Source organism: Juglans microcarpa x Juglans regia, chromosome 7D (assembly GCF_004785595.1).
Source record: "Juglans microcarpa x Juglans regia isolate MS1-56 chromosome 7D, Jm3101_v1.0, whole genome shotgun sequence".
NCBI lineage: Eukaryota > Viridiplantae > Streptophyta > Magnoliopsida > Fagales > Juglandaceae > Juglans > Juglans microcarpa x Juglans regia.
In genome coordinates, this window is record NC_054606.1 from 1,085,874 (window position 1) to 1,098,790 (window position 12,917).

The following is a 12,917-nucleotide window of genomic DNA, read 5'->3' on the forward strand; positions in this document are numbered from 1 at the left end:
CAATGAATGATACGTACATTGTTGGGATTGATTTTCATGATCATTTTAGCAGTTTGTAATTATCTCTGTTACATAATCTTTCGGGGAATGCATGCAATTGCAAGGTTGGAGATGCATATATACAGTGAGTGATGTCATGTCTAGCTTGGTTGCGTTTGTTGCTCCTATCATTAGAATGAATCTGGACAGTCTCGGGTAATCAACGCTCCAATTTCTACTTATTTTCACCATTCAAATCATAACAATTATGAACTTTCTAAACATCCAAATCCTTGGTTAAACAATATATTATATATCCTAAATGTCCCATCTAGTGGAGAATTAAGTGAGGGCTGAATCGGCTGTAATGATAATTTTCCATTTTATTTCAAACAACCCGAGAGTCCTGGATATTCAAATGATAATCTCACCGCAGGCCTCATCTGCGAGTCATAAACACTATTCGGGCCTCTGTTAGATTTCACTACAAAATTTCCAAGATAAATCGGAGTTTAAGGGCTGATTTAGATTCATAGATGAGATAAAATAATTTTAGATGAAAGATAAAGTTGAAAAAAATATTGTTAGAATATTATTTTTTAATATTATTATTATTTTGATATTTGAAAAAACTGAATTGTTTATTATATTTTGTGTGAGAATTTAAAAAAGTTGTAATGATGAGATGAAACACTTTCTGAATATATTTGGTCTTCTCCTGTCTATTTTTTCTTGGAAGCTTTGGGATCGGCACTGTAAAGGTAGATTTGAAGAAAGGGTTAATAGCGTTGTTTCGGTTTGGCATACTATTATATTATGGATTTGCCGTATTATGGATCTGATCATGAAAATGTCTACAATTTATAATAAGGATGTTGTTATTTTATAGCGACTAGATATTCCGGTTTTACCCCCTAGACCTAAGAAGGTTTGTGTGGTGAGATGGATTCGGCCTCCTCAAGGTTGGGTTGAGCTTAATACCGATAGGAGTAGTTTTGGTAATCTTTGACCTTCAAGTGCTGGGGGCGTTATTTGTGATGACTGTGGGAGGTTCCTTGCAACTTATTCTGTGTTCTTGGACCAAGGCTCTAATAATTCTGCTGAAATGCGCAGTTTGCTGGAAGGTGTTCGTAGGTACTATCATCTAGATTTTGTTCAGGTTGAAATTGAGACAGATTCTCAACTGTTAGTTAATTGGCTCACTAAGGGCGGTTTTAATATCTAGTATTTAGAGGATTTTTGTGATGAGTTACATGGTTATCTTAACTGCTTGGAGTATAGAGTGCATTATGTTTTTTGTGAAGGTAATGTTGTGGCTGATTTTCTTGCTAAGAGGGGAGCTGGTGGTTTAAATTCGGACTGGTCTAGTGAGTTGCCTAGTAGCCTCAGAGGTCTTCTCCGCATGGACAGAATTGATTTACCTTATTTGCGGATCTCGTAATTTTTTCTGGTAAGTTGTTTGTGGTTTAATTGTCTTATTTATCTTCATTTGCATGTGTTTTTCTTGCAAGTTTCTTTGTTCTTGTCTAGGATTGGTTCTGTTTGTCTACTTTTGATTTTGCCATGTACTGTTTTGTTATTGTGTGTTGTTTCTGGATGGTCCTTTTTTTTTTTTTTTTTTTTTTAAATGTCTGGGTTTTGGTTTTCTTGATTATTTGTATCATCCAGGTGTCTTGTTGTAATCACGGTTTCCTCCGCCACAATTGAAGGCAATTAATAAAATTTGGGTAACGTCATCTTCTTAAAAAAAAAAAAAAAAACACTTTCTGAATCTAAATGGGACATAATTCTCTATTTCATCTGATAATGTGGAAGAGGTTGTCTGGAAATGTACATTAAATAAAAACTAGTTTAAAGAAATATCCAGATTGTTTGGAGATTGGTACATATATACATATATTATGGCCTTGTGGGTCTCATGCCTCCCCCATCTGGGCATCCATCGACAAAACAGAGTTCTTTATCTCCTGGAACATCATCCCCCTCAACCTTTTTGTACACAAAACCCTTAGCAATCCATACATAAACACAGAAATTCAAAGCACTTAATCCAGCCAGCACCCAATAAAAGCAATCAAGGTGTGCGCGGTTAAGGTTATTGCCACCGAGCCATTCTTCCCCAGCACTTGAACTAATAGCCTGAACGACAGAAATAACAGCATTGGTAACGAAAAATCCAACTCCTACAACACCAAGGTATAGTGCTGCTCCCAAGCTTCTCATTGCCTCCGGCATTTGGTCATAGAAAAGTTCTTGGAGCCCAACAATCGTGAACAAATGGGACAAACCAAAAAGCATATATTGTGGTAACAACCACCACACCTTCATTGGTACCATTGCTTTGGGGTTGTTCACGAGCTTATTCTCTTTTATAATGTTGATTCTTTTGCCCTCGACTAGAGCCGAAACAACCATAATTAGTATGGAGAAAAAAAAACCAGTGCCTATCCTTTGTAGCATAGTTATGCCGGACGGCAGTCCTGTGAATTTTCTAGCCAAGGGGATGAAAATCCGGTCATAAATAGGTATAATGCTTATGGTTGTTAGGCCAATAAGAGCTTGAAATGATGCTGCGGGGAGAGCAAAATGCGGTCCAATGGATCGGGTCATTGTGCTAGCTTGCTTGGTGAAGTAGGTTCCGATTTGGGATTCGACTACGGCATACATTAAGCAACACAACCATATTGGGATAAGACGCAAGACAAGCTTTACTTCTTCAACTTGGTTTAATGAGCATAGCCTCCATGGATCTCGGATACTTCTCGAGGCATCGATGTTGTCAATTATCATTGCCTTGTCTAAAAATCTGCACTTATTTATTCATTTATTTGTAAGACAATTATAAATTAGTAAGATCATAAAGTCTAGGAAAAGAAGAAACTATTGTTATATAGAAAATTATAGATATACAATCCTTTTTATAAACTTTTATACAATTATATTTTTAATTATGGGTATTTTTATAAAATAATTTATAAAAATAATATCACTTTATATAAATATTCTCATTTTAAAATATAGTTATATAAAAAGTTGTAAAAAAAGTAGTACATATATGCAAGTGCACCCATTAAATTGGGAAGTACCTCACTTGATCAGTACGTGCCAAAGTCCGAGCCTTAAGTTGACCCGCAACATGGGATCCATCACTCTCATCTCCATGATACACACCGCAACCATCACGCGTCTCATTTACGCGCCACTTCCGCATAGCGGCCACAAGTACCCGTGCCACTGTAGTTAATGGACTCCCTAGTGGACCCTGCTTCCTGTACCTCCTCATTCCTAACAAAAATATGGCCAGTGACACTGTCAATGCTATTGCCAGCATTCCAAAGCCGACGGCCCAACCAATATTTTCCTGTGCGCATGACATAAGGGTCTTGTTATTCATTATTTTACATATCACATATCATATTTATTTTAATTTTTTTTTAAATTTATTTTTTTATTTTATTCCTCTTAAACAAATTGAGTTACTACTCATCATCCATACGCCACACATTTAGTAAATAAAAAAAAATTAAATATGATGTATGATGCGTAGTGTGAGATGATGAGTAGAATTTTTCATATTTATATTTAGGTAAACCTTTTTTTATGTTGGAATATACGTGTCAATTTTGCATTAGACTATAATAATCATCGGTCCAAATATTATCTCCTCCGATTAACAATAATATTAATTAATAAATGGGCAGATTTTTACCTGCACGTAGATTACTGCGAGAATGGCAGAAGTGGAGCCAACGACTATTCCTAAATACCACCAGTTGTAGAAGGAGCTCTTGGCCTTCTTATCCTCGTCTGAATCCTCGTCAAATTGGTCTGCCGCGAAGGTTTGGACGCACGGCTTGTGCCCGCCTTCCCCCACTGTCAATATGTAGAGCGCTACAAAGAACATGGGTTTACGTTGATGCAAGGGGAGTACTGAGACTGTTAACGTTAACAAAACCAGTCCCTGTGACATAAAACCCATAACATTTATAATATTTAGAACTAAAAGATATGCTTGCACACATGTATACAACACGTAGATATTGTTAGTAACGAAAAGAGAGAAGGTTATACGTAAAGCGGAAAAATAAAATCAATCACATATTGACATAAGATTTACGTGATTTGATAAAAAGTTAAATATACAGTGCAATAATACTTTTAGCGGCCAATGGCCATACAAAATATAATATATATGTGTTTGTGTGTGGCGAAATCCTAATTATGGTTATTAACAAGTAAATCCTAATTAGGGGTAAGATCGGACTAGTTCAAGGGCTAAAACGCTAAGTCAAAAAAATTTTTTTGGGGTGAGGATCCATTGAAAATTCACTCAAAAATCCTAATGAATTTTTGTGAGATTGAATCATCAAATCAGGCTACTACAAAACAGAACCCGGCTCTACACAAAAATGCCCAACACACACACGTGTATATGTTATGCATGAGAACCTCTACGTCATTTTCGTGTAGGCTATCATTTCGAAATTCATTTCCTAGTATATGTATTCATGTGTATAAAATATAAACCGTCATCTTATCACTCAACATCTTCTCATAAATATTTTCATGTAATCAAGGAGTTTTATTCATAAGAAAATAAGTCTTTTTTTTTTTAGTTTCTTTAAAAAAATATATTTTTTGTAGTATATATATATATATATATATATATATATATATATATATATATATATATATATATATATATATATAGATTATAGAGTAGAAATTGTTTGGGGATAGAAATTGTAGGAATGGATAGTGCTACTCGGCGTGCCTTCAGCATATATATATATAATTGTACTTTTTTTCTTTCAAATATTTTTGAAATACTTTTAATTTTTTTTAAAAGAAATATATGTAATTATAAATATACTAGTAGTCAATTTCTTAACTATTAATGAAAATGAATTAAAATATATGAGCAATCAATTGCAAGGGGCAAAATGAGGGAAAAACCTAGCATTTTCCTTGAATTTTTATTAAGGTTGGTTTTGAATGTTAAGTATATTTCAAAATATATGTGAATCATAATAAAATAGTTTATGAGAAGTAGTGAATAGTTTGTTAATAGTAACATGAATAATTTGTGAATAATAGTAAAATAACTTGAGAATATCTTAGAACAATTATATTATAAACAAAGGCCTAAAAAATAGTGATAATTAATCAACATTCTTGAATTTGTATAGGAAGAAATAATTGACAAGGTGATAGCTAACTAGCTAGCTTTACCACAAGGTATATGACGAAGGACAAAAGGATGGTCTTGAATCGACCCAGTAAGGAATCAGCAATGAAGGCTCCAAATATGGGCAGGAGACATGATACAGCAACCCAGGTGTTGACATTCTTTGCTGCCGTTGGAATCGATTCGTGGAGTTCATTCGTGAGGTAGGTGATGAGGTTCCCGGACAAGCCATAGAAGGTAAATCGCTCCGCCATCTCAACAACTGCAACCAAAACATCAAGATATCAATAATTATTAAGAAGTTGAAGCGCCTGAAGATCATCAACGCCAGGAGGATCGAGGAACAAGCTGTTGTCTTACAGATTATGAATATGGCGGCTTTCCAACCACCCCTAGCGGGTTTATGTTGTCTAGAGACCTCTCTCCTGGTATCTTCATAGCCATTTCCAACCTGCATGACTAACTATATATGTTAGCAGAGACGTTACAAAAAGGCTTGAGAGATCGATCGGTGTAAAGAGTGGACTTTAGAATGCAAAGGAAAAATTAAATAGTTTCGATGGTACATTTTTATTAATATATATATCATCACTTTCTTCTTGACATTTATTAGGGTCGTCAAAACGGAATCTGCTAGTGCAGTAACTTTTTTAGTCGACTTAATTAGTCATAAATAGACGCATAATTCAATGAAACCGATATATAAGTTGGGATTAATTAATGCATGCATCTTGGCTTATCATGAATGACTCATGATGAGTCGATGACAAATAAATAAGGGGTGAAAGCAAAAGAAACCCTGAACATTTACAGGTATAATTAGACATATATTCACCTCGAAAGGTTGAAGGCAAAACAGAGCATGATTCGAGGCGACTAACGATGCCATCTTGATGTGTCTAGTCCTTAGCCGCTTCTTCAGGATATATATGTGTACGATATATGTGTACGAGCGCGTGTACTGGCGGCGGGTGGCCAACAAAATAGAGCAAAAACCAGTTAAACGTATAGAAAGCATGCATGCATCCACGAAAATTGTGTGAAAATATTATGAGAGGGAAACACCAGGCATGTCCCGGAGAAAATATGCAAAAAGAGAGAGAGACATGCAAATAAAGGTCTATTTAAAACTAATGTAGTAGTTTCTGCCTTATAACTTGTCCCTAGCTTTGGTGGTTGTGTATACCTTTTTATAAAGAGATGAAGAGTCCCGTACGTTAGAAGCTAGCCTTGGATACTCGGCACGATGATGAGAATATATATTAGAGCCGGCACTTTGATTACAATATTCTCTGTTGTGTTAAAGTTCCTTTCACTCCAGAAGCCCCATAGCCGTGGCTGTTAAATATGTGCAGTAAAAATATGGCAAGATCTCTCACTCGTTCAAAACATACGTCTTATAGCATTAGTATTAGATTCACCATTCTATTCTTTAAATTTTAACTAATATATAACTTTTTCACTTTTAACTAATCATTCAAAATTTGAAATCTATATTAAATTAGTCATCACCCTCTCTATAATAATAAAATTTTATTATTTATATTTTTTAATTAATTTATATTTTATTTTTATAATCTTCAATAACATCCAACAATCATTTTCATTTTCATTTTCACAATCTAACAATATATAATATAATAATCTCATATATATATAGATGATAAAATTTCATATGAATAAAAATCTTATATCTATAATATAATAATCTCAAAAAATATTTTTAGATTTGTTATAATTTTTTTCATATTTAAAAAAAATAGATTTACTATAGCTTATAGTTTAGATGAAAATAATTTAATTAATTCAATGTGGAGTAAATATAAATAATATTTATTAAATTTAAAGATAAAAAAATATTTTACTAATTCAATACTGGGCGGTCTTACAGAGTCTGCAATTGATGGAGGCGGTTGATCAAAGAGACTGTGGTTTGCTTTTATATGCAAGATAACAAAAGGTATTTACAGTCGCATTGACTTTGAGTAGATGCAGCATGTACTAGCAGTGATACTGCCATTGCCGCTGCCAAGGCTCCAAAACCTACCGCCCAGCTTACGTTATCCTGTGCACAACATTAATTTCAAATTCTTGAAAGGTGGACTTTAACAAATCTATTAACTCTCGAGTACTGTATTTTTGAAGTAATTCTAGGAAAGAAATTAAATAATATTGCACATGCATATAACGGTTTTTACGTAAAAAAACACAAAAAACAACATAGAATGATTATTTTTTGTAGAATTTTATATATCAGTTATTATTTATTTAAATACTTCATATTTATAGATTTTTTGTAAAGTGTAGAAATATTTTTTATAAAATATATAAATATTTTTCATAAAATGCGATATGTAAGATAATAAATAGTAACTAATATGAAGAATTTTTCGTACCTCTATGTATACCACTACAAGTGTGGATGAAGTCTCCAATATTTAGACCCAAATACCACCAGTTGAAGAATGAGCGCTCTTGGCCTTCTTCTCCTCTGGCAAGTCCTCGTCAAACTGATCCGCCGCGAAGGTTTGCACGCATGGCTTGTGTCCCCCTTCCCGACTGCTATTATGTAGAGCGCTGTGAAAAATAATGCTTTTCGCTGATTCAATGGTTTTATTGAGACCGATGAGGCTAACAAAGCCATTCCCTGTGTGACATAAAAACCATGAAAATTACCATGATGATCAAGTTTACTATATACTGTACCGTAGTAATTGTTAATCGAATGAAGGCATGATTTGTTTGTTCGGTATATTTATTGTAAAGATTTTAGTATTATTTTGTTGTTGTTGCAGTATAAATGATAAATCATATAGCCTCCCATGCCGAGTGGAGACGCGTAAAAAAAACAAATCACAGAAGAAGAGCAATCACTTCTCATTTTTTGTGTATATATATGCAATATATAGCAATTTCGTCAATATGAGTAGGGTTTTGCATGTAAAACGCGGGCCGGGGTGCTCATGATGTGCGTATGGGAGGGGCCTAAAACGTGCGGTCGCTTTAGAAATACTCGGGCTTTCTATATATGCGCATATAACGACCGACTTACCGCCTAGCTAGATTGTTGCCGGTCTCTACTATCGTCGTAGCTCTCCTAGCTACGTGTCTCTCTGTACATTCCAGACCTTTTGAGAACCAACCTCCAGTCACCTACTTGCCTATAAAACGGGGACTTTTGGGTTCTTTGATTTTAAAGGTCAAACAAACTGTAATATTCGTAGAGCATGCGATGGTAGTAGCCATGTTTCAGTACTGTCACCGTGTACGTAGCTAGCTCGGGTCCAAGCTGATCACTAGTGCTAGAGGCTGTTGCTTGTTTGTACGCTTGTGAGCCTGAATGTGCGATCGAGAAAGAGTGGCGGTGAAGGGTTTTGTGAGTAAAGGTAATTCTGTGTTGAGATCTTATTTCTGGCTTTACTTGTTTGATTTTACAAGTTGTACGAAGAATGAAGAAACTTTTGAGCTATTTCACGTCCTGCCTTTTTCTCAAGAATATTATGATGGGGAAGAAACTAACGAACAAGAGCAGGAAACTCCGGCGTCTGAAGAGTCTAATTTCATGAAACGAACTGGGAAGAAACTACCCGAGCAACCGAAACTCCATCCAACGTTTAACACGAGCTTGGATAGCCTCAATTTATTGGCTAAGTGGTAGCAGATCACAGGCATGCTGCAACGGCATGCATCTTGCATGCATCCATATATACATAACAGTCACGATCGAGATGATCATGTGCATCCGAGCGATCTCTTAATATCTTCCTCCCAAAGAAAGTAAGCTAGGATTGAAGAAAAAGGTATGAAGATGATCATGGAATTCATTTACCGTGCAATAGATGATGGAGGCCACAAGGATGATGTTGAAGCGGCCGAGGAAAGAGTCGACTATGTAAGCTCCAAGTATGGGGAAAAGATACGACACACCGAGCCAAGTGTTTACATTCTTAACAGCAGTGGAGTTGGACTCCTGGAGTTCTTCAGTAAGGTACGTGATGAGGTTACTAGCCAAGCCATAGAACGCAAATCTCTCTGCCACTTCCACAACTGCAAACACCCCCCCCCAAAAAAAAAAAAATATTAGAAGAAAATCGGATTTTTATGATTAATTTATTGTGATTAAAAGACTATTCGTAATCAATTTTAGTTGTAGATAGTCATTTCGCTGAAATTAACTGATCGTAAATAAACATTTTTCTTATAGTAAAATATCGATATTTATGTGTATGTATATGTGTATATATGTCTATGTATATAATGTATATATGTGTATATATGTCTATGTTTATAATGTATATATGTGTGTATATATATATAAGTGGCTAATTAAAGAAGAGGAGGAGGAAGAGCTTGGTTAGCAGCTCACAGGTGATGAAAATGGCAGCGTCCCATCCACCAGCTTTGGTTGGTTTCCGTGGGATGAAGTACTCCTTGCTATCTTCAAGGCAGCGGCCATTTTCAATCATTTCTCAGACCGAGATGAGGTTGTAAAATATAAAACCCTTTTATTGGTATGATGAGAAGTATGGGCGATCCTGTGCATTTTGGAGTCCTTTTATATAGGTGAGTTTGAACTTTGAATCTCTCTCCATGGGTATTTAGGTACTTTAACATATATTGTGTGGATTTTTAGCTCATTATTAATTAGTTAGTATACTAAACCGAACATATTCATATAAACTACTCACTTATATGATTAATTATCATTAATAAATTAGTTCAAATTGTCTTGAATACATCACGACACCTGTATTAAATTAGGAAAATGATTTGTATAGCGTTAGTGTGTACAAATTCCACACATTTCCTTTTAAAAAAATTGGATAAATTTAAAATTTACATTAAATAACTCACCTTTTAATTGTGTATCTCATTATTTTTCAAAATAAATATGTAAAATTTATATATTCTAAAATTAACATTATTTCTCAAGTTGCTTTCTCATCACCCAATCAATTAATGCTCCGATGGAAGCATCTTTTTTCTTTGTGAATTGATTAAGGTGTCATTTAGATTCGAAAATGAATTGAGATGAGTTATGAATAGTAATAAAATGTATTGTGAATAATAATAAAATTTATGAATTAAAATTAATAAATAATAATAAATTAAATTGAGATAACTTAAAATAACTTTCGAATACAAATCACCCCTAAAACATCACCAATAAAGGATAGTAGTTGAAATGAATTAATCTCTACTTCTATTTATATACACAACGACAAAAACTATTCAAAATTGATGCCTATAAGTTATTTTCTTGTTCCAATATGGCCGTAGTGATGTGATGTGATGTGATGTGATGTGAAGCGAGAAAAGCTATTGTGTAGCTAATTCATGAGTGGACCACGGACTCCTTATATAATTTATTGTTCTACATACAGCTCATGTATTTTGATGTTCTGTTGCTGTCCTGTTGATCTTCATGAGCAGTTGCTGTTCTGTTGACGTAACTTTGATGGTATCCACATTAATTAATATGTGATATTTTGATAATTTTATTAATTAAATTAACCTGAAATGGTCAAAATATTTCATAATAAAATATATGTAGATGAAAATAAAATATTTCCTCGACCTTTTCTTTGAGATCTCTGTGATGAAGATCGAAATTAAGTGGCGAAACACAATTTTCTAAGAGCGGTGCTATTCTACCACTTAGAATAGACGGCTGTAACTTACCATTAGTCCAAAATCACATTTTTATATTTTTTTTAATTTTTTATTCGTATTTTTTTATCATTTTAAAACATTTTAAAAAAATATAAAAAAATATCATGAATATACTAATAGTCATTCATTTAACTATTAAGTAAAGAAAAAAATTAAAATTAAAAATTAAAAAATATAATAAATAAAATATCAGAAGACAAATTGAATAGACAAAGTAATATTCTTCATTTTCTAATTTGTCGATGCCTGTGATATTCAACTCTTCGATATATGCACCATGAACTCGTAAAAGCGCAAGTGTCGAGAAGTGGGAAATAATCGGATTTTAGAAAAAAAAAATTCTGAAATTTTTGAAAAATGAAAACGAGAGTATGTCTTTTAAATATGTCTACTAAATGTACCTATTCGTATATTTTAATTTTTTTATTTTTTCTAGATCTTAATGCTTAAAAAAGTAACTATTAGTGAAATTGTATTTTTTTTCTTAATGAGTATGGATGTTTGAAAAATGCTTAAAATTTTTTTTAAAAAAAGTCATTTCCATTGGTGTGCACATTTAGTGTACACCCTAGCATTGTCATTTGAAAAATATTTTAAAAACGGATTTTATAAAATTTTGTGAGAATGACAAGACTCATTTTTTTTTAAATATATTTTGAGAAAGTTATTTTAATTTGTATTTGTTATGAAAATGAGACAATATGTCTTGACGATGGGATTAATATTCTAGCATAATATTTAGATTAAGAGAAATACAATAATTTTGAAAGATCTTCAAAAACTCTCTAATATCAAATCTGTAGGAGTGGACAATATACTATAAAATCTGGGTACCATTTTGGTTTGGGATTAAAATACTGTGTTGAATCGAGGAAAAATACAGACTCAAATAAAGATCCACTTTACTGAATAAAATTGTAGCATTTAGCGTTACCTCCAAAAGTACACAACTTTGCATGGAGGGCTAGTAAAAACAACCTCCCAGCAAAGGTGAACTTATTGAAGATGGGTGTTTTGTCAAATATGTGGTGTGGTAATTGTCATGTGCAATTTGAATACCAATTTCATGCCTTGTGTCTATGTTCAAAGGTAATCCAGATATGAGAAACTCGAGGCAGAAAAGTGTTACCTTTTTTTGATAATGCAAATTACTTTGATGAGCTAGTTTGAATTTTGATGGGAGCTAATATGTCTCTGGTTTCATTATTCATGACTAATGCTTGGGGTGTAGAAATTTATAAATCAAAATTTGTTTAAGTACAAATCTAATACACTTGAAGTGTGTGTTAATAATTGTATTGATTATGTAAGAAGCTATAATAGTATTAAGCACTCTAAAAAATGGATGTCACAAGGAAAGATCTTGATATGAATAGCTCATCCTGAATGTTATGTTAAGTTGAATTTTGATGGGACTCTTTGTAAAGAGAGTGGAGTTGTTAGTGTGGGGGTAATTATTTGAGATAATAAAGGGGATGTGTTGTTTGCCTTAAGTAGGAAGGAGGTTGGAGATTTTTCTATGGATGATATTGAAGCATTAGCAACGTTAAGAGGTTTACAGATGATCATTCACTTGGGATACTTGAGGTTACAATTAGAGGGAGATTCTATGATTGTTGTTGATGCTATAAAATCAAATGATGAAAATCTTACTTCTCATAGGTCTTTGATTATGGAGATTCAATGTTTATTGCATTGCTTTCATATGGTTGAAGTATTTCATGTAGGAAGACAAGGAAATCAAGCCGCACACCTTCTTGCTCAACAAGCCTAATGGATTGTGGATACTAATCAATGGTGACACTCTTATCCAGATTTTATATCTTTTAGGATGTTGCTTTTGATGTTTACTCTGATTTGGGATGGATTAAGTATTGTACGTATGTGGGTTGATTAATGTATGAAGTTCAATTTTATTAAAAAAAAAGAAAAAGAAGAAAAAAGAAGAAAAACAAACAAACAAGCAGTCAACGGCCCATAGGTCCAACTCACCACTCTCGAAACCACCATATAACCGAGCGAATGAACAAACCTCGGCCCACTATGGCCCATTTCCGAAAAAACGAATTTGCTAAGG

General features: G+C 33.5%; 2 protein-coding genes across 4 annotated transcripts; both read right to left on the reverse strand.

Annotated features, from left to right (window-relative positions):
• Positions 1-1,797: 1,797 nt before the first annotated feature.
• LOC121238481 (protein NRT1/ PTR FAMILY 5.4-like) lies at positions 1,798-6,253 on the reverse strand. 3 transcript variants are annotated; one of them, XM_041135361.1, is made up of 7 exons: positions 6,233-6,253; positions 6,003-6,128; positions 5,528-5,618; positions 5,212-5,429; positions 3,689-3,940; positions 3,066-3,340; positions 1,798-2,785 (listed from the first exon to the last, which is right to left on the reverse strand). In XM_041135361.1, the coding sequence occupies exons 2-7, from the start codon at positions 6,054-6,056 to the stop codon at positions 1,879-1,881; spliced, it is 1,797 nt and encodes a 598-aa protein (XP_040991295.1). In that variant the 5' UTR covers positions 6,057-6,128; positions 6,233-6,253; the 3' UTR covers positions 1,798-1,878. The 3 variants fall into 3 exon arrangements, with proteins under 3 accessions (XP_040991295.1, XP_040991293.1, XP_040991294.1); XM_041135359.1 differs by lacking the exon at positions 6,233-6,253 and having other exon boundaries at positions 5,528-5,630; positions 6,003-6,220; XM_041135360.1 differs by lacking the exon at positions 6,233-6,253 and having other exon boundaries at positions 6,003-6,218.
• A 913-nt stretch (positions 6,254-7,166) lies between these two features.
• LOC121238483 (protein NRT1/ PTR FAMILY 5.4-like) lies at positions 7,167-9,782 on the reverse strand. Its single transcript, XM_041135362.1, has 5 exons — positions 9,695-9,782; positions 9,534-9,654; positions 8,997-9,214; positions 7,564-7,814; positions 7,167-7,232 (listed from the first exon to the last, which is right to left on the reverse strand). Exons 2-4 carry the CDS (start codon positions 9,631-9,633, stop codon positions 7,578-7,580), a joined length of 555 nt encoding a protein of 184 aa, XP_040991296.1. The 5' UTR covers positions 9,634-9,654; positions 9,695-9,782; the 3' UTR covers positions 7,167-7,232; positions 7,564-7,577.
• Between the last annotated feature and the right edge of the window lie 3,135 nt (positions 9,783-12,917).

Coding starts and splice junctions, on each gene's coding strand:
- LOC121238481 (XM_041135359.1), bottom strand. CDS start 6,185: ATGCTTTCTATACGTTTAACTGGTTTTTGCTCTATTTTGTTGGCCACC. Junction 5,430..5,527: donor AGCCGCCATATTCATAATCT/GTAAGACAACAG, acceptor TTTTGGTTGCAG/TTGTTGAGATGGCGGAGCGA. Junction 2,786..3,065: donor GCACGTACTGATCAAGTGAG/GTACTTCCCAAT, acceptor AAATAAGTGCAG/ATTTTTAGACAAGGCAATGA.
- LOC121238483 (XM_041135362.1), bottom strand. CDS start 9,633: ATGATTGAAAATGGCCGCTGCCTTGAAGATAGCAAGGAGTACTTCATC. Junction 9,215..9,533: donor CGCTGCCATTTTCATCACCT/GTGAGCTGCTAA, acceptor GGGTGTTTGCAG/TTGTGGAAGTGGCAGAGAGA. Junction 7,815..8,996: donor CCTCCATCATCTATTGCACG/GTAAATGAATTC, acceptor TATGTCACACAG/GGAATGGCTTTGTTAGCCTC.